This window comes from Acanthochromis polyacanthus, chromosome 23, assembly GCF_021347895.1.
Source record: "Acanthochromis polyacanthus isolate Apoly-LR-REF ecotype Palm Island chromosome 23, KAUST_Apoly_ChrSc, whole genome shotgun sequence".
NCBI classification, from domain to species: domain Eukaryota; kingdom Metazoa; phylum Chordata; class Actinopteri; family Pomacentridae; genus Acanthochromis; species Acanthochromis polyacanthus.
In genome coordinates, this window is record NC_067135.1 from 14,371,460 (window position 1) to 14,398,317 (window position 26,858).

Here is a 26,858-nt window from a genome sequence, read left to right on the forward strand (position 1 = left end):
AAACCGGAAATGAGCGAAAACGACGAAGAAGACGAACTTCCGTGTTGTTAGCTTAGCAGGTCGTGCTATCCTCGGCTAACGGAAGTTTAGTTGTCGTCAGTTAACATTTAAATGGTGTCGTTTTACAGGCTGCGTTGCAACTTTTTCCACACAAACTGGTAATTCAAGTTTTCTTTTGTATCTATTGTTTTTTTCCCCCTGCAGTGATCTTAACTTTAGCTGTAGACATAAATGCATGCTCGCAAATGTGACTAAATAACTCCCACTTCATCTCTATAAATATTCTCTTTTGCAGGAGCTTTTCAAAGTTACCGGCTTATTTTAATTCAGTAAAACTGTTGAGTTGTGTTGCTATGTAGAGCTGCACATCTGGCTGCCATCTCCTTTGTAGGGACATTTCTGTCGATTCAATGGGGAAAAGGAAAGACATGATTCACCCCAGGTTTCTCGGTGAGTATACAAGATTGCTGACATTTAATTGTACATTTGAAGCTATTGTGTTTTTGTGCTGATATACACTCACACTTGCTGTTTGTCAGATACACCTGATTCAATATTGAGTCTGATAACTACTGATTTAATAAGTCATTAACTATTGGGTAATCAACCCCAACTGGAAAAACAAATGTATAAATTGTCAGATTCCAGGTTCTCTGCTCCTCTTTGACAGTAAACTGATTATCTTTATCATTCTTTATCTTTATCATTCAAGAACATCATCTGGGGATTTGCAAGACACCGTTTGACATTTTTCAACATTTTATGTGTTTATTGTGTTCATGCATTCTTTTGTCCTGTCCTCTGTAGGTGAAGGTGGCTCTGGCCTGCACAGCGTTCACAAACGGAAACATAAAAAGCACAAGAAGCACAAGAGGAAGCACCACAGCTTTGCCGAGGCCCCGGAGCCAGAGCCTGTTGTGGTTCCTCGACCTCCATCGCAGCTCCGGCTCAAGATCAAGCTCGGAGGACAGACGCTGGGAACCAAGAGGTGAGCTGTTTGTTCCAGGTTTGATGTCAGTGATCAGTACATACACCCCAGTCACCTAATGATGTGCTCTGTTACAGTGTTCCCACCTTCACCGTCCATCCTGGAGTGGCTCGTCCTCCGTCACCGTTGATGATTATTGATAATGATGCTGATGACGACGATGAAGACGATGACGATGAAGACGATGACGACGATGAGCCCTCTGTGCCTCTGGAGCAATATCGGGCCTGGCTGGGTAAGTTAAGATTATTCCTGGTGCACATATGATGGAATTATCTTTTAGAAGCTAACATAAGAGCCCTCATTATCTTAGCTTCAGTGACTTTGTGTGACATATGTCCCCAATCTGGGGGTCAAAAGAATAAATCAGAAAGGTCACAAGACAATTCAAATGCACACAAAAGGCGAAGAAACGTTTTTCATAACACAAAGTAATATTTGCTGTTTTCCGGTATGTTCAATTTTTTTTTTTACTTCCTTGAAAAATGCAGTTTCAAAATTATTCTGTTTAATTACCTGCTCATAACTAATATACTTTTTTAAAAAATAGTTTCTAGACACAACTCAAAAATAGCCGTTCTTTTAAAAATCTGTACAGCATGAATTAGAAGTGAAAATTGGTCAAATAATTAGTGTATCAACATTATAACTAACTGAAAACTGTTCTGATAGAGGTGAAGTTCAGCAGCTTTTCTCTGTCTTATGAGATTGTCACCTAAGTGTTCTTTGAGCCAAAGAAGTAATTTGACAATCCCACATGAATAGGGATGGCATTTTTAGTATTTTCTGATGTTGTACCAATGAAACAATTAATTGCAGTTGTACAATAATCCCTACATAACTTTTAGTTTAGAATCAGACTTGTGATTTCTGTCTATTATGGACGGCAGAAAAGCATTTTGAGATTTATTTTTGTGCAAATTCCCATTGAGGAGCTTCCAATATGAGTCAACACCCAGTGAATGTGGTGCTTAACAGTTGTGACTTTTCTGTAATCTTGTATCAGATGAAGACAGCAACCTGGCCACATCCCCCATGCCAGACGTGGACTCAGACTCCATGCTGGGAGGGCCGGTAGACGAGGAGGAGAGGTGGCTGGACGCTCTGGAGAAAGGGGAGCTCGACGACAACGGAGAGCTAAAGAAGGAGATCGACGAGTCTCTGCTTACCGCCAGACAGGTGAGGAAGAGAGACAGTGTTGCAAGTTGGATGCAACAGAGAAATCATCTCGAAAAGTGCGCATTAAATATTTTTTACATGAGGGAATGTGTGCAGGTGGTGCAAGATATTTCATAGAAGAAAGACTTGAAGTCAGTGTTGTGGTCAGACATTGCTGAATGTAGCTTTCAGTGTGTGTTTTTTTTTCTATTCCTGTTCCTATTCAGAAAGCCCTGCTACACAAGCAGCAGAGTCAGCCTCTGCTGGAGCTCCCTATGGGCTACAAGGAGAAAGAGATGACTGCAGAGATGATGCAGAAACGGGAGGAGCGTGCCCGAAAGAGGCGCCTCCAGGCCGCCAAAAAAGCTGAAGAGAACAAGAACCAGACGATAGAGAGGCTGACAAAAACCAGCAAGGCCAAGATCAAAAGCATGAGAGAGAAGAAGTCCAAGCAGAGTCAGTGTCCGATGGTTCGCTACAGCGACTCCGCACAGGGAATGAACATCTCTTTCCCCACTGGGGTCCTCGCCCCGGCCCCGACTGCTCCCCGTCCTCCACCTCCAGCCCCGGTCAGCTGTGGCGTCAGCGGGTGCACTAACCTGAAGAAGTACTCCTGCTCAAAGACCGGAGTTCCTCTCTGCAGTCTGGAGTGTTACAAGAGGAACCTGCTGCTGGTGCAGAGTGCAGCTTGAACCTCAGAAACACACTGCACTGGGACGTGACGATGGTGTGAACATGTGGCCATAAAAATGGTGGAATTTACTTGAACACTCATACCACGAAAATATCTTGAACTGTACGCAGAAACTCATAGCTCCATGTGCAGTGACTTTTTTTTCGTCAACTTGTCCGTTTTGTTTGTAGCTGTGTCATAGTAATAATGATTCTCCTTGCAGTAATAACTAAATTATGTACAAGTCAAAAATGATCAAGATCTGAGATTATCAGTATTTATAATTTCTATAGCAGCTCATATCAACATAGGCTACTCTATGAAATTACTTATTTTTCAAGTTTTCAGGCAATAGAACAGTTTCTACTATTTTGAATATGTCTTTTTGGTAATAATGTTTAAAAAAAGACTGAGAAAATTCATCAACAGCCATTAAATGTGTCCTGAAACAGAAGAGAAACTGTGTTACATTTTAATTAATTATGTTCATTTATGCAACAAATGACTCAATTTCCATACAAAACTGTACACAATTTAAATTAACTGACAATGAATGCTTTTACTTCACTGCATAAAATGTGTGAAAACTAAACTATCAATACAACCTTTTTTGCTGTGTGAGCATAGAGATGTTTGCAGCAGCGTCATTTTTTTTTACCGGTCCAGCTTAGTAAACTTCATGGCAGCTGCTCTCACCAGAAGGTCAGCTCTGCTCTAACTGTCTGAGGTATTCACTGACTGAGTGGCATTTAATGTGCGCAGACACACTTTTAAAGAACGTTGCTCATGTTTCTGATGAGCACAAAAGGCACTCCTCAATTGTAGGAAATCATGTGAAAAAGGTTCCATGTTAGATTATCCCTCAGAAGTGGGCAGCTAGCATAAAATCCCTACGTCTGCACAGTTTGAGGTCTTTTCCTGAGAATCAACAAATCTTGTGTTCCTCGCTGCCACTGAGCTGATGAGAGGGGATCATAAAGCCAAACCGAAGGAGAGTCTGAAGGCCATCTCTACAGGAACCTCTGCCACCGAGTCATGGAAGCACACGTAGAACTCCTGAGGAACGGGCTCCAGCAACATCCGCCTGGAAGTCAAAGAAAATGAGACTGAGAACAAGAGAATGATGCCGTTGTTGATCTTCAGATGGACGGAGTAAATGTGCAGCTGCATGAAGGAGAAATGTACGTAAAGAAAACAGAATAAACAGGATTTTTTTTTTGCACAGATTGCCAAAACAAATAGTGAATTCTTTCTTGCATGGTTCTCTTTTGTAACCTCATCTGTGATCCTCCTCTTCTCCAAGCATAGGTGCAAGTCAACATAAAGAGTTTTCCTTCCCTCTGAACACATTCTGTAATGCTTCCTGTCCATTTCAGTCACGCTGAGAGGAAAACAGAATTCCTACTCTCGTTCTCTAAGAGGAAACACAGATGTTGTGGCTGCAGATGTGTCCTCTCCTATAGTATTATTCTTGATTACAGTTATATTCTGTGTGTGCTGCTACAAGATCCTTCCAGGTGAATGCAGGAAGCCACACTGAATTAAACCTGAGCAGAAGTGTATTTACCCTGCCTCCTGTACTTACTCCAATCTGACATTTTACCTGGATATTTTGAAATGTGACGGTGGGAGCTGACATACCCTATGACCCAGTACGTCATGGTGGGAGCTGGTTTCCTCTGGTCGGTCCAGTTCTCGGGTTTACACTGAAACAGAACCCCGTGTTCCTTGACTGGACCGAGACCCCAGCCACCGCTCTGAGGCCTGTCTGCTGCACGGCGGCCCTGCAGGAAAGAAAAGCACACCGATGATCACTGGGTTCATTCTTCAAGGCTGCTTTCCACAGATAGAAGAGAAGAAGAAAACAGTATCACAGCCAGCTGCAGTGGAGTAGCCATTAAATATACTGCCTCCAAACAGCCTAGTTAAGAACCCCTCATCTCTTTTTATGTTTATGTTCTGACTTTAGCTACAGTCAGAAGTGCTAGTCTGACCTTAGGTGACCTCTACCAACACTGTTTCTCATGATTGGAGTGGACTTTGTAATTAGATCTGGACTAACGTTGTGACCAGATTAATTTTTAACAGTGTCAGTTGTCTCACCCTGGCCGGCAGACTCTGCTGGAAGGCGGCCCGTATGGAGAGGCAGCAGTGGTGGAAGTTGCGTATGAGCTGAGGGTGAATGGAGCCGCTGAGCTGAGCCACTTCTCTGTGAGTCGGAGCGATGAAGATTCCCTGCACAGTTTCCATCAGGACGTAGTGGAACAAGGTGTTCTCTGCACCTGATGTCAGCCTGTCACAAACACAGCACACAGACTGAATTGACTGTGAGGTTTAAGGATTTTACAGCGACTGTCAGGCAGATTAACCAACATAAATTCTATTTGTGACTGGAATTAATGAATGAGTAAATACATAATAGAAACAGGTTATTCCTCATCACATACTTCATGGTGTTGTACATCTCCTCTGTCTCCCTCTCAGAAAGGGTCTTCTTCAGGGTGCCCAGGTAGAAAGGGTTTGGGTGCTTCATCCTGGATGCCTGCTGTCAAAGAATGCAACAAGCACACTAGTAAAAATACAAAATGAAAAATATCACAACACCACATCCAAGGGCCAGCAATAAACATTTTTATGCAACATTAAGGTCCAATTTATTTATTAAAGGAAAGAAAATCATCAGAAACACAACACTTTATTCAATATCTAGCAATATGACTAAAATTTTCTTTTACATACATCTGGTTCATGGAGTACAATTAGACCCAACTTTATTCCCCTATGCTGCTAGTTTATGATTCTCTGTTTGGAAAGTAAGTTTAAAATTAGTTTTTATCATTCAGTGGACAAAACATTGTTTTATCCTGATGGTTAAAAGAGTCTTTGAGGATTATGGAAAGCATTTAGTATAAAATAACAACTTTGTGGGCATACACTGAGTGTCAAGATGCAACAAAATACACAGAAATAGGCTTCTGAACTTTTTGTAACTGTCATTCTAGTGGAGTTTTTTTTTTTAAAGAAAACATGCCTATCTCATCCTATAAAGCGAGTAAATTTATACTTGATCAAATGTGTCTTGTTTCTTGGTTACTTCCAAATCTAACACTAAATTTAACAAACATTTGCTACTTGATTTGCTACCTAACAAGCAAAGAGACAGCCCAATAGAACCAAACACCAACTTCTTGAAAAAAATAAAACCTACACCTGTACCTTGAAGAGTCCTCCGCTGCCTCCACTCCCATCAGACCCTCCAGACCCCATCGAGTCCCGTCGGCCCCCCAGTTTCCTCGCCGAGTCCGGGGTGGAGTGTGGACTGAGGCCCGGAGCCCCTGAAGAACCGGACCCTGACCCGGCATCCATCTGCCCCTCGCTCCCGCTGTCTGACAGGCTCCTCTGAGGGCTGGACTTCCTGGACTTCTCCCCGAACAGGCTGCGACCTCTGGAGCCCGATGAGGAGCCTTTAACAGCCCCGGCCAGCTTGCTGAGGATGGGGGAGGAAGACGTGAGGCTGTCGAGGCGGTCTCGGGCCGTGGCAGCTGGGAGGAACCAGTCAGCACAGGACAGGCAGGGAGCAGGTGGAGCATTGAGGCGCTCTTCAATACCTGCCTCCAGCACCTCCAACTGTAGCAGGGTGGCTTTCACCTGCGGCCAAAAAATGACAGAGTTCTAGTTTGTATTGTGAAGTAATCAAACTACAGAACACAGAATACAGGAGGAATGGATGTACATATATGATAGGATCCCACCTGATCCACGTAAACACAATCCGGTCCTGGAGAGCCCACAGCCGGTGAAGCACAGCCGCCTGTTTCCAACAGGACACACTGCATGAAGTGCCTCTAAAGGTGGAGAGATGAAGAAATAACAGAAAAACACAGCATTACTATGTATACATGTTAGGAGCTGACAGGCACAAGGACAATGAGAGTGTACAGATGAGGACATGAGGCAGAACAATAAGAACTGGTGAGGAACTCTGAGCTCATTGACATGACAGCAGAGATGGATGGATGACAGACTGAGAGATGAAGTTATAAGTGTATTAGCGGGAAACTAGAGGACAAACATGAGTCATGTCATCTGAAACACAGACTTTACTAAAATTAAATGAAAAATGGTCAAATAGGACATCGACCAGGACTTAAAAACAAGATACATGGACTAACAAAAGGGTGTAAGCTATAGTACATCATCACATGTTGCACTGGCATAAAAACAAATCCACCATTCCACTTGACCTTCACGGATGTAGAAAGTATAGACGCTGACCTAGAGGACATATGAACTAACAACTTTTACACAAATTAGACACCAATCACCAGTCTGTGATCCGCCTCCTTACCAGCCCCACTATGAGGAGGAAGTGGCGTCCTTGTGGCTGGCTGTATCCAGGTGTGCTGCCGCTGCCTCCATTAGCTCTCTGCTGAGGAAACACCTCCCTCCAGATGACCAGCTGACCAACACGCTGCTCTGAGGCCAGCGGCAGCAGGCAGTAGTGCTGGCAGTACAGACACACATCCAGCAGGTCCTCCTTAGGCAGATGGTTGGCAATCAGGTAGGACTGTGAGGGGAGAGGGCGGATTATTCAGTGAATTTAGAAAAAATGGATCAACAGCTTGCACCTTAAAAGAACAGTCTAGGCTCACTGTCGCCCTTCTCTCATTTCCTCTTAGTTAATATTTTATCTAAGTAATTAAGCTGATGATTTGCCAGTGAGCCATAAAACAGCCTCATCCTGTTATCATGAGTGGAAGGTTATCTTGTGCATACAGTCACCGTTATCTGGACCTTTTGTTGTTGACATTCAAGGATAGCTGTCTAGACGGGGAAGACAGAATACGATAAGGCTGCTGGCAGTGAAGCGTGTGTGTTTGTTTTGAATATGACACCTACCTTGTAGAACAAACAGGAGCCAAGAATCACATAGAGGCGCCTCAGGCCAAAAAAGTCCTCAGACTGGAAAAAAAAAAGAAACAAAAAAGAGAAATGATATAAATCAAGAACATAAAGAAATGTGGGGGAGGCAGAGAGTAGCACCAGATGAAAGAGGAAGAGGTGCTCATGTTGTATGTAGCCTTCTGTGTGGAATAAAAAATACAATACCTTTGCTTCTGCTTCATCGATTTTGAAAACTTTTCTATAAAAAGTAAATTTTGAGGCTGGCGGCGTTAGAGAAGTGCAATTATAAATCACTGAAGCTTTTTTTGTAAAGCTCTGCATCCTGATAATTCCAAAACTCTATTTCTCTTAACTTCAACTAGCATCAAATAATCCATCTGAAATCAGTCAACACTGCACGTATAAATGACAAACCACATCCCATCAGCTTCTAATTAAAAATACACACAGTGCACACACACACGGACATGAACACACCTCTAAAAATAGTCTGACCTTCTCCTCTTCCTTGATGAGGACAGAAGACGGATGGTATCTGAGCTAACATGTATATGAGCAGCAGAAGAGCCACTGACGTGACTCTTAAGCCCACTTAAATATCACTTCTTTGTAACAGAGTTGAAGTCTAAAAGCTGTGAGGAGAAAACTGCAACAGGCAACACAAATAATATGTGCTTTATGGTTGCAGAAAGGTAAGTATAAAGTTGAAAAATCCAGTGTTTCCTCTGTTTATGGTAGAAAAGAATAAGTTGATGTCATGTCTCTCACCATTTCTCCAAAATCAGAAGACTCGAAATCAGAAAGAACAGTATCCACCTCCATCTGTGGATAAAAGAACACCAAAAATAAATGTAATGAAACTGAAGGTGCTGCCCGTTTAATTTTGAATGCAGTTTTTCTTGAACTGTAACATTGTTTGCTCCTACAAAGATCTGTTATCATCAGGGAGATCATTAAAACTTAAATGCACAAAGCGTGTGTGGATGGATTTCATTTTCATCAAACACAAGAGGGCACCAGAGCTGCATTATTGGCAACTTGGACAATAGTTGGACTGTATCTGTACAATCGCACCTTGATTTCTGGAGGCAGTGTGAGCCATCGGACCGCCGGTAGCCCATCCAGGAAAAGAGTCCCTGAGACGTCGGATGGTGTGGCCGATGAGCCTTCCCTCAGACGTGAAGGCTGGATGAGCTGCTGGAAGAACAGGCAGAAGAAATGGTCCAACCTGGGGGTGTGGTCCACCTTACAGAAGGCACTGCGGAGGACAAAGAAGCTGCCAAATCAGCGTCATGACGGAGCAACTGATGGAGCCAACAGAGAGTGATTCCAAATGAGGCTGAGAAAGTAATACAAGGGTGACTTTTGTGTGAAAGCAGCCGTGAAACACATTTTGCTTCAGCAATAAAACACATTACTTTGATTTCAGAATATACTATATTATGCGTGAAAAATGGCAACGAGAAAGCGGAAGGATCAACCATGGACTCATGACAGCTCAGACTGACCAACCTGTCTAAGGAGCCGTACATCACTTTTAGCGTCCGCACGACGTCTCCCACCACCGTCTGCAGATACAGCAGAGGAACCCTGTGGGGAAATGGAAAAAGTCAAATACAGAGCAGCAGCTTAAGTGAATCCACTGCTTATCAAATGTTTGGACTGACAGTCAGGAGGCACGAGGGAAAAAAACAATTAAAAGACTGCTTTTTCTACCTGTAGACGTTCCTCGAGAATTAACCCATAATTTTCAAGCATAAAATGACATTTCTCAGCAGAGATGATGATTGATCGGGCTGACCTTGTTGCTAAAAATGAAAAGGTGGCTCATATGACTCATATCAGGAACCATTTTACAGCCACGTGCTTCATAAAGAGGTACTCATCTTGCCAAGAAAGGACAAAGAAAAGCACATGCTAAAGTAAAAGTGAGGAAAACGGATGGTCCTTTTGAATTGTTTTTACAGATCATGCTCTTAAATCTTTCGTCTCGTCTGAAAATAATCCATTTACACAGCACAGGTCACGCTCAGAGGATTTATCACCACACCAGAGTCGGAGCCCTGATTCCTGATTTTTAAAAAGGAGATCCAGAAAATTTGCTGTCAGATTTTACACCTGCCATGTGGAATGAACTCCACACAGTGGGTTGGGTGTGTGTCTGTGTTTGATCTCTTGATCTCTGAAATGTGCTGGAACAACCTCATAGTGTAATAATCTGTGTGTAGTGCGTGCGTGTTTGATGCGGCCTCCGTCTACCTCTCAGCAGGAAGGCCAATGACCAGCAGGTTGTTGCTTTCCTTCCAGTAGCCAACATGTACCAGATGTTTCCCGAGCAGGAGAGACGAACTGAGAGAGAACGAAAGAATGGAAAAAGACACAGGAGACGGTGAAATGAGTTCATAAATGCAAAGTCAAAGGACAAACTGAACATAAAAACAGAAGGATGGAGTTAACATGAATACTAAAACTTAACTATTAGATCCCTAACTTTAAAACAAAGCTCCAAAATGTTCCTCCAAGAGCTCAAAACATTCAACATTAAACAGGCAGGAAAGGCAAAACTTTAAAGGAGCAACAACAAAAACAAGTTGGGAATTTATTCTTACTAAAGCTGGTTTCATTGTTACCATCATCATTTTTTTTCTAAAGCGCCACTGTAAAGAAAAAAAAGCCTTTTTGCCTTCATGCTGCATCTTTTTCTGTGTCACAAGGTTTGATTGAAAATACTTTTATGGATGAAGATGCTTCTAAGAGGAAAAGAGGAAACTGAACTAAATATGCAGGCATCCTCTTCATCAAGTAGACAGTGCTATGTCTGACAAATTTAAGACGGTTCAGGAAAACGCATTCTGAAATCTAAGAAATGTATCACCCTATAAGATCTATTGCAGTCTTGATAGCACAGAAAAGCAGCATCATTAAAACCAGAATGTTGCCAGAAATCATTAAATGTGTTTTTCAGAACTGAAGAATTTTCACAGCCACACCCCAAAAAAATGCTAAACAAAATTAGCTAACATTTTGATGACTGGTTAATGAAGTCTAAATTCATTTTTCAAGCAAAAACTTAAGATTTTTTGTAGTTTTTTTAATGTAAGGATGTGCAGATGCTCTTAGTTTTCTTACACAGTGTATGAAACATCTTGTGTTCTGGACTGTTGTTCAGCCAAAGCAAAAATAACTAACATATCTATTTGTGCTATAAGACCTTGTAATGGGAATAGGACAACAAACATCAGCCCCAGTACACCATATCTGTTTGGTATTTAGGAAGACTTATTGGCTCTTGTTGGTTAAATATCAATACTGCATTTCAGCCTCTTCTACAGTTACTAATTTGTGATTTAAAATGCTGGAAAAGATCTTAATGTTTTTATTATCACTGCTTCCTACCTGATGATCTGCCCCCCTGTGACGTTCTCCAGCATGTCACACAGGGTGAGAAAGATTCCCCTCACTCCTTTCAGCTGGCTGGATGCCTCGGACACCGGATACTGGTACAAGATTTCCTCCTGCAGAAACACACAGTGAAGTTCTGTGTCATGGAAACAACATACACAGTACAGGGGGGAAAAAAAGCTCTGGTTAGCCTATCAACAAAAAATGTAAAAATAAAAAAGTGACATATCTATTCTTGGATGCTAAAAAATGTATGAGTCCTCTAAATTATGGGCAACAAAAGATTGACTGGATGAACCGCTGGATATTTATTCTACAGCTCAACAATGCCAGTTTGGTTTTTGCGCTCTAACCAACCAATCGCTTTGCAATAAACAAAAGTCACTTTAAAGATGAATGCTGCTAAAATATTTATAATGTTTGACTTTCCAGTTCTAGGGAAAGCAGAGTCAGGAAACCTAGGAATTCAATTAATGGTCAGAGAAACCCTCATCTGCGCTTGGAGAAATGGCAGCTCACACTTCATTTTCAGCTACTTTCACCAAATTTAATCAGAATTACATAGGCGCTTTAACTCTGGTGTAGCACAAACTCTTATTTCTCCAGCAGAGCAAACGGCACAGACTGCAGAGCAGTAAAGAGAGTGCTCTGGGCAGATCCAGTGTATTGTTTGAGATATTAGTATTCCTCCCTGCATGCTGGAAAACTTTGAAGGATAGAGAGTGGATACGGGCCGAGCCACTCAGAGGATCAGATGACGGAGTGATGGGTGAGGGGATAAAAACACTGAATGACCGGCCCCTTATAGCCCCTGGCAACCAGGACAAAGACACAAACGACTGCCTATGGAAGAAATTCACCTTGGGGCCAAATCCTAGTCTGCCTGAGTGTGTGAGTGCACAACCAACACAGTAGGACACTTCACTTGAGCTACGTCTTGTCAGGCAAAAACAAAACAAAAAAAAGGCTCACATCACCAAATCATCACACAGCTAAAACTCAAAAATACCACCGCTGAACCTCTCCAATTTCTGCTACCCTGCAATCAAAGGACTAAAAAATCAAAGTCAGAGTTTAGCGGGTTCTTGCACAGCACTGTCATTTAGAAAATCAACCGCTGGCTGATGTGGCTCCAGACAACCCGTACTCTCCATCTCCAGTGCTGCTTCGGTCGAGATTTAAAAAAAAAAAAGAAGAAGAAGAAGAAAAAAGTCTGGCTTTCAGATACACAAAAGGAACTGCCGAAACAGTGAGGTGCAGCCATAAAGAAAACATCAACCTGCCAATAGCCGTCCACAGGGAAAACGGGATTACAGCGTAGTAGGTGTCGGTCAGCAAATAAAGTGTAGTTTGCTTTTTCACAGCAAGTAAAGACTTAAAGGGATTAACACTTCACTACAAGTGAGCTGTGCCCTACCTCATGTGAAATTTAATGCTGCCCATCACATGGATCTGATTAAAAAAGGAAATATAGCATTTTTTTTTTTGATAACCTGAACAGTGGAATCGTTCACTGCTGCTACACTTCGGTCAAAATGACGTGTGAATTCAGCCCAGCCAGAATAAAGTTCACAGCATTAAAATGATGGATCATTTATTGACAGGGGGCTGCGCTCGGAGTAGAGCACCTCGGCTTCTCTAGTTTCGCTCCCCTGTCTTTCTGTTTTGTGTTAGTAGCAGCCGCAGGCGTTGGAGGCCGTCCAGAGCAGTAGTATTCTGAAGCATCTGACTCACATCAGAGTAATTCACAGAAAGATTCCACTCCTAGACCTGGGATTTCCTACACAACTAAGGTCATTTTTGACATTCAGTTATCACAACGCACTTCCTAAGAATGCAAATAGTTAAATCAAATTGCTCAATGCTGAAATGGACTTTTATAGGGGTTGCAGAGAGTCATGGGTGCCTTTGACCACAAAATCATGATCAGATTTCCTCCCAGACTGAGTTACTTTCCAAAGGGATGGAAAACATGTGGTCACCCAGGGCTTGGATATGAACTACAGCCTTTCTGTCACTTTTATTTACTTGCAATTTAGCAGTATTATATAATTTTTGTTTGTCTGCTGACACCACCCACCCCTCACTGAGGGTGACTTTCTCTTTTCATTTCTCTCTCATGTATGTTGCTCTTTAATAAGAGGCTGTTTCCACCGGAGGACCTCCAGGATCCTTTTTAGAAACTCAGAAACTTTACTTACGTTTTCACAGGAAGACCCAGAGGCTAAATGTGGTTCTTTGGCCATAGTTCCTGCTCTGCAAGACATCCCTGCTCTAGTGACGGTACTTTTCCATGGCTGTGGACCAATGGTGTTGGAGTTTGTAGAACTGAATGTCGCTGTCTGGTCAAATATCCATGCATTTTTTCCAGAGGGAGTTCAAAAAAGCAATATCGTATGCAATAAAAAGAGGCGAACAATTTAAACCTATGGCTACACATTACTACGACACATTTCCTGTTCAACACAACAAATCTGTTATTCAATAGTGACTCAACAGAAGCTCAGAGCAGTAAGAACTTTCATACTTCTGTGAATTACATTCTGATGGTATTGCACTTAGATTACAGTTACAAGGCTGCAAATGTTGTTACTGTATTGTTGTACATAAAACTATGTCCAAAACAACCCTCACTGGGAATCCTATAGTTCATGTGATAGTCTCTGGACCTCTGAGATGATGTTTGACTTAAATTAGCACTTCACACTTGTCTAAATCTATGGTTTTGAGGCTAATTAGTTGATCGATGTGCTATAAACCAACCAAGAGGTTCAAAGATGCATCCACTTGAAAACAACTTTGAACTTGCCCAACCTGATGGAGCTTGCTAGATTTAACTCATCTAACTTTGATACTACAATTACTGAAGTTCAAACTAATCAGCAAAATATCAGAAAAGTAATTGCTGTGGCTGTATTATGTAAGAAAAGTTTAAAGTAAACTGAAAATAGTTTAGAGATCACATCTCAACTAACAACATGGTAGATCATCCAAAAATGACAGGTGAAGTTGTCTGCTGGGATCATGAGTTAGTGTAATTTTCATTTCAGAAATCATAAAAGCACGGGCAGCTGTATAGTGGTCTGTTCAGAGTCTGTGGTAATCACTTTAGCATAAAATAATGACATTAAAATGATCTAATATGTAGCAAAAGTAAATGTTCTATGTTTATTTATAATTCATCTAGGCTAATAAGGGTAGCAGGAAGAGTGCACTGAATAAATAGTGGAAAATGCTGCAAATCTAGAGATAAAGTGCTTTTATTCTCGTCCTGAGACCAACTGATTAGTTGAAATTCTACAACTTATGAATACACATGATTACAGGTATAAATAGGTATGATTTCAGTAGATCAAGATTTTAATTTGTTGACTACAGCCCTCTTTTTCTCAAGGTCTGCAGAGTTTCCTTTGTTAAAACTTGATTGTAGCGTAAAAACTTAATTTTTTTTGCAAGCTGACCTCCTCCTGTGGCGATGCAGAGTCCAGTTTAAGTGACAGATACATGACAATGTGTGGGATGTGTCCGATGGACATCTGGAGCTCGGCTGTGTCCTCCCCCCACAGCAGACGGACCAACTGGCTGACCGGTGGAGACGCTTTCATCTTACGGAGTGACGAGGTGTCGCCAGCAATGCCTTTGTCCACCGGCGCTACAGTCTCCAAAGTCAGCCTCACCTGTAGGAGAAGATACAGAAAATAAAACAGAAAGTTGTAGAGAAATGGTGGTAACAATTAAGGAGCAAAGCACTGAGAGGAATGAAGAAATGGATATGTCAGGAGAATAAAAAAAAGGGAACAGAAAATGCAGCGAGTAAAAAATCTGGAAAAGAAAGGGCCACTTTGTTACAATATTATTGCATCAGCCTGCCTCCCAGTCCCTCTCATAGTTTCATTCATTTCTAAAAAATTCTGCAAGTCACTGTCTCCACATGATTACACTTGGCAAGAGATTTAAACAGCGCTCATGTGTCTGTTTCATAAAAATAGAGGTGTGCATGTGCGCCATGCTTCCAAAACTTCAATCATTACACATTCACCGAGGAGAAAAGTGAACAGCAGGATGGCGACTGTCGGAGAGAAAGTGACACTGACATCTAGACCAAACCGCAGCCTAACAAATAGCAGAGATCTTTGTGTGTGTTTTGGTGTGTGCGTTTCTGAGTGACTAAATTAAAACCAGACCACTGCAAGTCCGAGAAACAGCGTCAAGACAACAGACGGCGTATCTTTTCTTATTCACGCAGCAGTTGTACTTTCCATCCACGGCTCCCCATTTAACTCTGTCATTCACTGAAAGTCACAGTGGAAAGAGACACAGAGCTGCATGGAAACCCGACCATCGCACGCGTGGAAACACACGTGTTCAAGACGCACTGACGGACGGGAAGCTGCAACTCTGTAGTGTCTCTGTTTAAACAATTTGTCAGATTTAAGTCTTGTTGAGCCAGCAGAGGAAGAGGCTGCACAATGACCTCACAGATTAAGATACTACACATCAGTCAGGAGAAAGTTAATGAAGGTTTTGTTGTATTATGCAAAACTTCCAGCATAGTCACTGATATTTTGATGACTAAGATTAGCTTAGCATATACATTAGAAACATGCACAAAAGTACACATTAACACAGAGATTTTATGTACCATACACAATGCACCTACACAAACGACACACAATGAAGCGCTATGCATTGACTGAACCTGCAGATTATACCGGCATACCTGTTCACACAATGTGCTGACTCTGGGCTAAAACCTGTCAGCGCTAAAGAGGCCATCTATGGAGTTAAGATGATGTTAATTCAGGAAAATCAGAACCAGAGTCCAGATGTGAGAAGCAGAAGCAACATGTTTGAGAGCTGGTGGAGTAAAAAATGGTCATGAGTCTTGAATGCTTCTTTTAGCAGGTGACCTTTAGTAAACTCTTTACTCGCTCTAATATAAGTAGTACTTTCAAACAAAATGATAGACTGAAGTAAATACATGGTAATTCTTGGCTGTTTTGACATATTTGTACAAGCAAACATTTGGTTCCTCTGGAAACGGTGCCTACTAGAGAAGGTGATATGCTCCAGGAAATGATGCAATGATGCAATTGACATTTTATATTCATTTTTATCATTTGAACAGATAAACATAATCAGCCACGTGGAAAAAGCATCTACCCCTCTACATTTGTCAGCTTTTAATCCATGAAATTGTAATCAGGGGTTCCAGATCAGGTGCCAATGGTCCTGTCTTATTTAAAACCTCTGACATTCAGGGTCTGGCTTTCTCTTTGTTATTGAAATGTGCAGTTTCATCATGCCAAGATCTAAAAAGCTCTCTAAAAAAAAAGGTTGTGGATGGATGCCTGTGAGTCTGGCAAGGGATTTAAAAAGATCTCCAAATTACCTGATATAAATCATTCCACTGTAAGGAAAATCATCCACAAGTGGAGTCGAAGTAGAAGGACTGTGAATTAGTGCAGGACTGACCAACCCAGCAAATTCAGCAAGAAAGCAGACCGTCTGAGGCAAAAAAAAAAGTCGCAAAGAACCCCAAAATGTCAGCAATTTTGCAGCCGTTACTGTCGAAGTGATGCATCCTTAACAAGCTGCACAAATTTGACCTGCATTGGAGGAGTGCCAGGAAAAAGCCTCGGCTGTCCAAAAAGCACATTAGAGCTAAATTACAGTTTGCCAGTGAACATATAGGCAAAGAGCAGGCCCTTTGGAATAATGAGGTCTGGACAGACGAGTCACAGATGAGTTGTTTGGCCACAGTAACAGACCAAGAACGGCTTTTTAGGAGAAAAACCTCATAACAACTCTGAAGCACGGTGGTGAAAATGTTACGGTTTGGGGTAGCCGATACCGTTTGCTGCCTCGGGGACTGGGCAGCTGGCAGTCACTGATTCAATGATCAGATCTGCATCATACTGACGAGTGGTTGAAGGTAATGTGAGGCCATCTGTCTTCAAGTTGCAGTTACATCAGAAGTAGAGCTGTCAGCAGGATAACGACCCGAAGCACATGAGCAAATCCAACATGGAACAGTTCAAAAGGGAGATATGGGAGGTTATAGAATGGCAGATTTGAATTCAATTGAAATTGGATTTAAAACAGTTACTACATGCAGGAAAAACCCTTAAACACCTTTCAAAATAGGGAATTTGGCATAACAGAGTGGTTACAATTTGAAAAAAAATGCCTCTCCAAAAGGGGCAATACTAGCCTCTGATGCCACGGAAGCACTTCCTTTTTTACAGAAGAATACAACAACAGTAGATACTTTTGTTGAATAAATGCCTGATAAAGCTTTTTGTTTCTGGTTGTGTTCAAACACACCACCTTTATCTTTGTGCAACTCAGAATTTTTGTGTATCCTCGAATAGCTGATGCTAAAACAGTAAAAAAAAAAAAAAGAAAGAAAAAAAGAAAAGAAATCTCGCCTGACACTTACTATGTGCCAAGAGATAAAAATAAATGTTGATCCAGGCTACTTCATTTTGGTTTTACTTCAATACTGTGCAGCTCTGGTGGAAGGTGAGGATCAGCTCTAAACAGCTTACTCTCACTGAGAAATTTGGTTGAAAAGCAGAGGACCAGCTGAACAGTGGAGCTCCTGCTAAGATTTAACCTCAAACCACCAGAGAGCTCGCGGATCCAGTTCTAAGTTTTCACCACTACATCTTTGCTGCCACTGGTCACACCCCAACATAGATTTGGTGTTCGACTAAAACACAGAATGTAAAAATATGGCGTTCGCTGAACACAAAATAACCACCTACACTGTATCACACTTTTCAGAATAGATGAGCCAAACAGGAGCTGAGGTTCCAGTGCAGGCAGGGATTGTTTGAATCTGCAAGTATGGTCAAAGAAGTCAATAAGGTGTTGTGGTCAATAACGTCCAAAAGAATGAGGTCTGTATTTTGTCCAACGCGAGACCATATGGAGCCTTCCAAATATGAGTAAAGATCATATTACCTGGTCAAAAATGTTGAAACTGTATTTTTCTAATCCAACGATCACTCCCAGAACTCTCCAAGGCCTGTCAGCACTAACCGCAGGCCACCCGCCTCTCCAGCAGGCGCCTCCATCCGGGCTTGGAGCCATTTTAGCCAATTTTAAGGGTATTATTAAAGAAGAACCGGCCACTGGCGAAACATCATGTGATGCATCTTTCAGCCAGCGATTCTGACTGAATAACTCAGTCCTGGAGAAATGGCAAAATGGATTTAATGTCATCATATCTTCAGTCATTTAGGATTCACAAACGATGCAAGAAATAGCTTTGACTAGACTGAGCTGAGGGCATCGAATTCAGAAGTGAAAAAAGGGTCAAAACCTTTCAAAAAAGGCAGAGCTTAAATTGGGGAAATCGCTGGGTAAAGAGGCTGAGTGGGCTAACTGCAGCTCTTTCTCTCATCATAAATAATAAGGATGTGGTTAGACTGGAGTGCGCTCTCAGTGGAATTCCAGTCCGTTGATGTCAGTCATTTACCGCTCGTCCACGGATGGACACACGCGCTCAAACACACACAAAGGAGAAAGTGTAGTGTAGCTCGGGTTAGCAAAGGGCACAGTGGGCTGACTTTAATGCTAATATTTGTCCCTCCAAACGTAATAAGCACTGTCTGCGTTCCATGTGGGAGGGTTGGCATACAGAAAAACCACCCTCCAGCACACACATGCACATACAGTAAGCACGCACACTCACACACACAAAACAATCATTCTGTCAGCAGTAGAACTCTATTTCAAGTTGTTGAGAGTCATCGTGGTGCCTGAGGGACCTTGTATTTTTCCAAAAAATCTCTCCCGCCGTTTTCCTACAATGTAATTTAGTTTCCGACTACATCTTCTAATCAGCTGAGCTTTTCAATCCCACAACAGCTTCCTGTGGCGCAGAAACAGTCACATCGCCGTGCTGTTTATCCGTCGTGTTCGCCATCAACCCTGTGCACACTCTGTCATTTGCAAATTCCTACTTTTTGATGGTCTGCTTTTTTTGGTGAAAACGCACGGCTGAAACACAGACGATGGATTTTCTTATTTATTTTTTGTTCCGCCTCCGATCAAAAGGACCATTTCTCAGTAATTGAGTGTTTTCTAATGTTAAACAGCGCTGGCTTCTGCTTTCTATACACATTTTAGGAGCTTAGAAGAACCAATGCGTTTCCAAGTAATTTAATGTGTATATTTACTGTCCATAACAAGCCAGGATCCAGAGGGGGCTGCCAAATAATAGCAGAGACACAGAATTTTATGAGAAACGACAAACTGCTGTAGTTGAGCTTCACGCACACTGACCTGTGTCGGTCCTGGGATGCAAGACAGAACCCTTTCGATGTTCTCCGAGTTCACATCAACATCGTCCACTGCTACGAGAACATCACCTGCAAAAGATAGACGTCTATCAAGCAAATTTGGGTCAAAATATGATTCGAAATATGTAATATAAACAAAGAAAACTTGGTTTTTGCTTCTGCACTTCAAGAATCCCATCAAAGATAAAGTGGCTATTGTTTAAAAGTTTGGGGTCATTTAGAAATGTCCTTATTTTTGAAAGAAAAGCATTTTTTTTTCAATGAAGATAACACTAAATTTATCAGAAACACAGTGTAGATATAGTTAATGTGGTAAATAACTATTCTAGCTAAAAAACGGCTGATTTTTAATGGAATGTCTACATAGGGGTACAGAGGAACATTTCCAGCAACCATCACTCCTGTGTTCTAATGCTACATTGTGTTAGCTAATGGTGTTGGAAGGCTCATTGATGATTAGAAAACCCTTGTGAAGACACATTGGCACATGAATGTAAGTGTGAGCTTTTGTTGGAAAACTCACATTTTTGTCTGGGTGACCCCCAATTTTTTGAACGGTAGTGCAGAATTGGTAGGAAAGTGGGCCATGTGGATCCAACAAGATTGAAATGCCAAGCAAATTAGTTCGATTCAAAGATGTACAAGAAAAAAAATCAAAGCACACAGGCACAATGACAAGGGCTTCTTAGGATGCATTGTAACAAAGAAATGTCCCGTCATTTTTAAGTGGCACCAATAACTTTCATCAGAAACCCTTCGAATTTTGCATGAAAGATAACATGTCCAACATCAAACAGTATTTATTGTGAATATCTGACTCATGTTTCATCTGTTACTACATATAGACTTGCATTATATGATGAGTAAGAACACTAACTGACATAATTTGACTGGTTGGATCAGCTGTAATGTGCTGCTGTCCAGATCCAGTAAAAGCCAGTAAAAAGCCTCACCTGCTTGTATTGCAGGGAGGCTCACAACCATCTCAGTAACACAGCTATTCCAGGCATTTAAGCGCTCTAATTGTTGAAGCATGTAGCTACCCAGCATTAAAGCTTCTCTAAACAGTAACTGATGTGGGCAGTAATTTGTGGTAAAGCACAATTGGCATTCCTCTGTTTGCTTGTGAAAACTATCCAATGATTAGCCCAAAGAGAGGAAAATCACTTCAGAGATGCTCGGTTTTTAAAGACACAGATGATCATTTCTATGGAACCAACACTACAAGGTTTCATTCACTCGTATAGCTGTGCTTAAAGAACAACATCATGGTACTTGTCAGATCAAGGAGAAAAAAATTTAAACAGAAAACTGAAGCACACAGGTTGATCTGCAGCCTTTAATAAGGTAAAAAAGACGAACGCTTCAACAACACTCTGTCTTCATCAGTTTTAATTTTTTTTGTACCATCAACGGCTGCAATTCCGACAGTGCGCCATAGTTTTTTCTCTCAAAAGACGGATTTGTATTACTTAATATTTGTTACTGTATTTTCAGCACACTTGTATCTACTCGACAGGATGCAGAATAAAAGACGAACAGCCTCACTCTTAACCCTACTGTTGTCTTCATTTACGGACACCAAAAAATATTTTTTCCTTATCTGAAAAAAATCCAAATATTCAGCAAAAAAATTCAACAAGTTTTTGAATATTTGCAAAACCTTCAGGAAGAAAATTGCAATAATTCCATAAAAGTTTCCCTTAAAAGTTTTATTTAAAAAACATCCCCCAAATTTGGCAAGAAAATTCTTGTAAATATTTTCAAAAAATGAGCAAAAATCTTCCAAAAATTTGTAAAAATATCTAAAATGACTACATACATATCAGTAAAACTTCTAATATTTTGTTAAGAACATTCACATAAAAATCAACCAAAATCCAGTGAAATTCACTGGATTTTTTGAGAATTTTCTTAAGAAACATTTTTAACATTTCTTTTTTTCCCCACCAAAAATGTTCAAAAATTTCCCAAACATGTTGAAAATTATTATTTTTTATTTATTTTATATCCCTTATTAATCCCACGAGGGGAAATTCCGAGAATGTGGACAGCAGAAGTTTGAGTGTGAAAATATATTTTTTTCCACATTTTCAAACTTTAAAATGGTTCAATCCGACCTGCAGGACAACATGAGGGTTAAAACCAGGCTGCTAATTTCAGTATATTTCATCATCTAATTATCTAAACAAATCATAGTCCATCTACTTTTCCTTTGCACGTCTATCATGCTTGACTTCATTGTGTTGTATGTTAAACTCATTATTTAGGATTTGGCCTGTTTTCTTCTAAAGAACCCTTTGCATGTGTCTGTTTGACTACGTCGTAATAATTACAGCCTGTGCTTTGGCAGTGAATGTGAGTGGTGTGGAAGTTAATGAGCCAGCGCTCATGAATGACAGCCCACGGATGACTGTTGTTGAAATTATAATTGCTGTGTAGCTACATTTTCTCTGTTGCAGAGCAAATCGGTTTCTTCAGTCACAAAAAGTAGCTTATTTTATAGCTTTTTTATGGAGTAGTTTAATGGTTGAATTACGGTCTTACCTATTAGAATCTGCCCACATTTGATGGCGGGACTGTTTGGTATTAATCCATGTACAGTCAATCTTTCCTCCTGTCTGACTGCTGCAGGTTCTCCCTGACTTCTGCTCCATGCAGGGCGATGCACCACTCCCAGCAGCGCTTCCAGCAGCCCTCCGCTGTCACAGAGAGGCGCTGACGAACCTCCTAATCGTTTAGGGTTGAGGTAGACACACACTTCCTTCAGTTGCTGCTGCTGAACAGTCACACCCTGCCTTTGGCCGGGCTGGTTCTTCAGGATGGATGCAGGAGGTGATAAAGTTGAGCTGTCTTTACCTCCATCCTTCCCTCCTCTACGCTGAGAAGGCCGCCGTTTTCTCCTCAGGATCCGGGCTAGTCTTTTAAGCGGGGCCTCGCCTTTTGTCCGTGAACCGCAACGCTGCTTCTTACTTTGCTCCGTGATGATCTCGGCCTCCTTTTCACTGAAGCGAACATGATTAGTGGACACGCCTTGATTAGCAGTGGCCTGAACCAACGCAGCCTCCTCTTCACCCTCACTCAGCTCCAGGTAGAACAACTCACCATTCTTCTGGATATCGTCCAGCCATTCAGGTTCCAAGTCACTGAGAGGAAACAGAGAATCAAAGGCAGAGCAGTATAAAACTTGGATTAGAATTACAGCAATACAGACAAGAGATGTACTGATTATAAGCAATCAATCGGCAATAAACCTTATGTGTAGGCCTGGCCAGTAAAATGTCAGTTTACTATTCCTTCTCATCTATTTAAGACACTCCACACACTTTAAATTTTGTATTTTGTACTCTTTTTTTGTTTCTATTTTATGACAAACCTCTGTATAATTCTGTATATTGCCTTAATTGCTTTAAATTGGATCATGGAGAAACGCTCTCTGGTCTTGCCTGCACTACTGTTGTACGTACATCTAAATGACAATAAAGCTTTATTTGATTTGATATTCCACTAATTTTTGTTTATTGTCCTGTAATCTTGCCAAACAATTTCCACCGGGATGATTAAAGTTGATCTCATCTTAATATTGTCATTTAAATGCATTACATTCAAACTGCCGTGAAAAAAGACGCTTCTTAACTAGATCGCCAAACATTATATCACTTGATTCATCACCCTCTCTCTCTCTTGCAAGCAGGTCTGCGGCCACCTTGCCCTCTCATCACCCCTGTCGCCACCCACAGACCTCCTGTGGTCGACATTGCAGCTGGTTGACCAGTGGTTGCGCATGTGAGACAGGCTTTACAGTCTAAAAACACCCATGACCACCTTCACTGCAGTGACACACTACCAGCAGCCTGCTCCAAGGGCAGACAAGCTTGATGTTGGTTTGTGTGTTGAGGCTGGTGTGGAGCCTCCATCCAAAGATACCGGGTCCAGACTTGCCAGTCAGAACATTAACTTCCTCGTGGTGTGGCTGCTTTTGTCCTAATCACACTCTGCATCTTCTGCTTTCTTATTTAGTAAAAGTGAAATCATTCCTTTATCTGTAATGTATGTAACGTTATAGATTTGTATGCTTTACAATGTTAATACTGAAATGATCTGTGCACATTGATTAAAAAAAGCCAAAGAGTTTACATTCAAAGTAAGGTTGATAATTTCAAAATAAAATTTTTTCCCCTGACCTTTACTAAATAATGTCTTCAAGAGTGATCAATAATTATTGCCATCAACTGCAAAGAAAAAAATTATTGTAACATACTTTCCAGCTATACTACCTATGACTCCACTCTTCCTGGTCCTACAAACTGCATTTAAGTTTACAATTTTATATTATTTTACATCAGTATATTTGTGTTTTTTTCTGAGTGAACTGCACAAGAAATGAGTCTATAACCTAACATACCACATTATCGGTTATTTCTGTCTTAAGGACGCAATATGGCAACATGTTTCCAGATTTATAAAGGTACTGGGTAAAGAAACCAATAATTTTTCAAACATTACTTTTAGGCCAGTTCTGGATGATTTGTATATTTGAGTGTAAAACAACAAAAGAGCTACAACAGGCAGACAAACAGACAAAAACTTGACTAAAAAGGCGGGACCTATATTTTCTTTTGGTCTCGCTCCCTTTAGATCTGCATTAAAGAACATATGGTGGACAACTGACATAACATCCATAAATTTGCTGAGAAAGCGTACAATTATTTATGAACCTCCCAAGTTGAAAGCAGCCCAAAGCTAAGAAAAGAACCAGGGAGGAGATGGAAGCCAAGCGACACTCCCTCTTAGATAAACCAGCCTGTGTCTGGCATTCACTGGCACTTGCAGTCACAAAACATCTATCTTTAGATTATATGTGTGAATAAATTATCTACAGCAGCCACAGACTACAGCTGCAAGTGCAAAAGTCAAGTTAGTCTCTTACTCGGAGTAGTCGGAGCTGCTGAAACTCGATGCTGTGGATTCACTGTCACTACCGTTGGCGTGCTCGACTCGTTCTTCGTCGCTCTCACGGTTAGAAAGAGTTTCTTCGGCACATTGGCGCACATTTGCGAAGGCCATGTGGTTATTTAACGTTTCGTTTTGCACACAAATTCAAAAAATGACGTTAAAAGCTGAACTTTAAGCTGCTAAAACGAGCGGCGATCTCCTCTCGCCATGTTATACGCGGTCTGGCAGCGTCACGTGATACGTAAACACGCAACCTGATTGGTGGACGGTGCGGTTGCTCCTGACAACGCTGAAGCTTTCGGAGTAGCATTGTTTGCTAGCAAGTTTGTCGCCGTTTTCTTTCCGTTAAAACGAGATTTTCCCGTGAACCCACCACCATGACTGGGGTTATAACTGGTGTAAGGTTTCGTTAAGCATCTGAGAAGACGACTAGCCGGTGTAAAGGATTGAGTTTGGTTAAATTGTTGGTAATACACATGGACGGAGGCACATGCTTGGATCCAACGCTGATACGAGACCTAGTGCCAGTTTACTCGGCAGCGTGGAGCTCTTCTCCCAATAAATAATGCAGTAACCATGAAGACAGCACCGCAAACCTTAATCACATCAACAAGGAATTACATACAACAATTTACTAAAATACCATGCAGTTAAGAACAAAATATGAGGGGTGAAATGTACACATTGTCTTCGTTTGCAGGATTTTTTAGTTTTACGCATGCACATTAGCACTTTTATTTTGTTGCTCCGTATCTCCACCTCCCTGCACGAGGTTTTTAAATCCCCTACGGCATTCAGGCAAGTTTTCTGTGTGTCGTGAAAACATAATAATGAAGCTTTAACTGACCTGTAAAGGAGAACACTGCGAATAGAGTCAAAGTCCTCCAAGTTCTTAGAGAATGAAGCTCCATCTATAGCAATGTTAAACATCATTTGCGTTTCATGTTTGTCGCTGAGACGAGCTCCTCCGATCAATAACACGGCAATATAAATGAAAAATACGGTTCAAAGAGCCTTTAAAAAGTCCTCAGATCAAAAATGAATGATCTTCTGTGAAGTTTGAGCTCCAGCATGTAGTCTGATCTGCGTCTCCAAAAAGCAGCAGCGGATCCTCCCCCTAGTTTCTCACGTCAATCACTGACACGGAGCAGTTAGCACAATTCAAAAGGAGAAGAAAGCCTTTGTTGCTTCTTTTTTTTTTTAAGTTGTGAGTGTTTCTCCAGGCCAGCAGAGCGGAATTTGTCCCGGCCGTCTTCTTGGCAGGTGGAGCACAAACCCGCCTCCTCTGGACGACAAACAAAAAAAGGTCTGCAGAGCAGGCAGAAAAGCAGCACAATATTCAAGCCTGCATGAGCAAATAAGGTTACATCACCACGGCCTATTCTTGGTAATAATCCCTCCAGATTATCAAATTATTTACTTTATAATCCTTAGCAGAGAAAAAAGATTTGCTGCAACGTGTTTCACAGTGAATTCACACAAAATCCTTTTGCATCAGCCAACAATTGTACTATATCTGTAACAAACAAACAAAACTAACAATCATTAAGTGGGATTTCTTGGCGATTAATGGTTGGGAATCAACTCCATCTCTACAATTTTTTTACTACAAAATGACAAATGCAAATTAAATTTTGTTGCACAGATACACTAACATTATTGTTCAACATCAAACCACTACCACTCTGATCATACTCTTTCCCTCAGAGTCCCCAGAGGAGACAGTGAACGGTCATCAAAAGCAGAAAGCATATGATATAAATCAAGTCTCTCTGCTCACTTCACGCTCAGGAAAGAGTATCACAACCTCATCATCGTGGTTGGCGAGACCATACACTTTAGAAACACATTTCTCAAGTCAGAAACTATAGAAATGATCCCTGAAAGTATAGTCTTAAGGAATGGCTGGGCCGACCCAACTACTTATATGTCGACCATGGACTTCACTGTCATGGTGTTCACAACATAGTATAGCATAATTTACTGTATAATATAAGCCCTTAAAGGCAAAAAATAAATAAATAAATCACAGATAAATATAAACAAGCCAGTCAGTCGACTACCTCTGACAAAGACAACATATACACATATCTGCACGTTTTAGTGAGATATAATAATATTGTAAAACACATAACAATGGCCACCTATGTTATTTACACACTGTTCTACTCAAAAACACAAATCTCAAATCGCATATGACAGTTGTTTTAGGAACAAAAGTCTATTAAGTATAACATTATCTAGAAATAGTGTTTATTCTGTATACCCACAATGCAGTCTGGTGGAATATCTCTCCACTCATTGGCTGCTGTGAAGCAACATGGCAGCGTGTTAGCCACAGATGCTAACAACAACAAATGTCTAAACCGCAGATTCGCTTTGTTTCCTGTCGTTATTATCGAAAATGTTCACACGTGCCGACACGTAGCAGGTATCAACTCAAATCATTATCTTCGATAACTTT

At 41.2% G+C, this 26,858-nt stretch overlaps 2 protein-coding genes and 1 non-coding gene across 9 annotated transcripts; 1 reads left to right on the forward strand and 2 right to left on the reverse strand.

Annotated features, from left to right (window-relative positions):
• Positions 1-9: 9 nt before the first annotated feature.
• ino80b (INO80 complex subunit B) lies at positions 10-4,381 on the forward strand. 4 transcript variants are annotated; one of them, XM_022217217.2, is made up of 6 exons: positions 10-158; positions 392-450; positions 808-988; positions 1,066-1,223; positions 1,995-2,167; positions 2,374-4,381. In XM_022217217.2, exons 1-6 carry the CDS (start codon positions 112-114, stop codon positions 2,836-2,838), a joined length of 1,083 nt encoding a protein of 360 aa, XP_022072909.1. In that variant the 5' UTR covers positions 10-111; the 3' UTR covers positions 2,839-4,381. The 4 variants fall into 4 exon arrangements, with proteins under 4 accessions (XP_022072909.1, XP_022072910.1, XP_051799778.1 ...); XM_022217218.2 differs by having other exon boundaries at positions 33-158; positions 296-450; XM_051943818.1 differs by having other exon boundaries at positions 40-158; positions 344-450.
• Positions 3,278-26,340, reverse strand: intu (inturned planar cell polarity protein). 4 transcript variants are annotated; one of them, XM_022217214.2, is made up of 17 exons: positions 25,242-26,340; positions 21,986-22,584; positions 19,422-19,507; positions 14,588-14,803; positions 11,121-11,239; positions 9,984-10,073; positions 9,237-9,314; positions 8,799-8,982; positions 8,493-8,546; positions 7,719-7,781; positions 7,168-7,386; positions 6,572-6,664; positions 6,036-6,467; positions 5,267-5,361; positions 4,923-5,112; positions 4,461-4,603; positions 3,278-3,903 (listed from the first exon to the last, which is right to left on the reverse strand). In XM_022217214.2, exons 1-17 carry the CDS (start codon positions 25,325-25,327, stop codon positions 3,792-3,794), a joined length of 2,859 nt encoding a protein of 952 aa, XP_022072906.1. In that variant the 5' UTR covers positions 25,328-26,340; the 3' UTR covers positions 3,278-3,791. The 4 variants fall into 4 exon arrangements, with proteins under 4 accessions (XP_022072906.1, XP_022072905.1, XP_022072904.1 ...); XM_022217213.2 differs by having other exon boundaries at positions 5,267-5,364; positions 25,242-26,338; XM_022217212.2 differs by lacking the exon at positions 25,242-26,340 and adding an exon at positions 24,369-24,793.
• On the reverse strand, positions 26,074-26,290 carry LOC127532522 (small nucleolar RNA U3). The gene has a single exon (XR_007939939.1). It is a non-coding gene; the product is annotated as a small nucleolar RNA U3 (small nucleolar RNA).
• Positions 26,341-26,858: the final 518 nt, after the last annotated feature.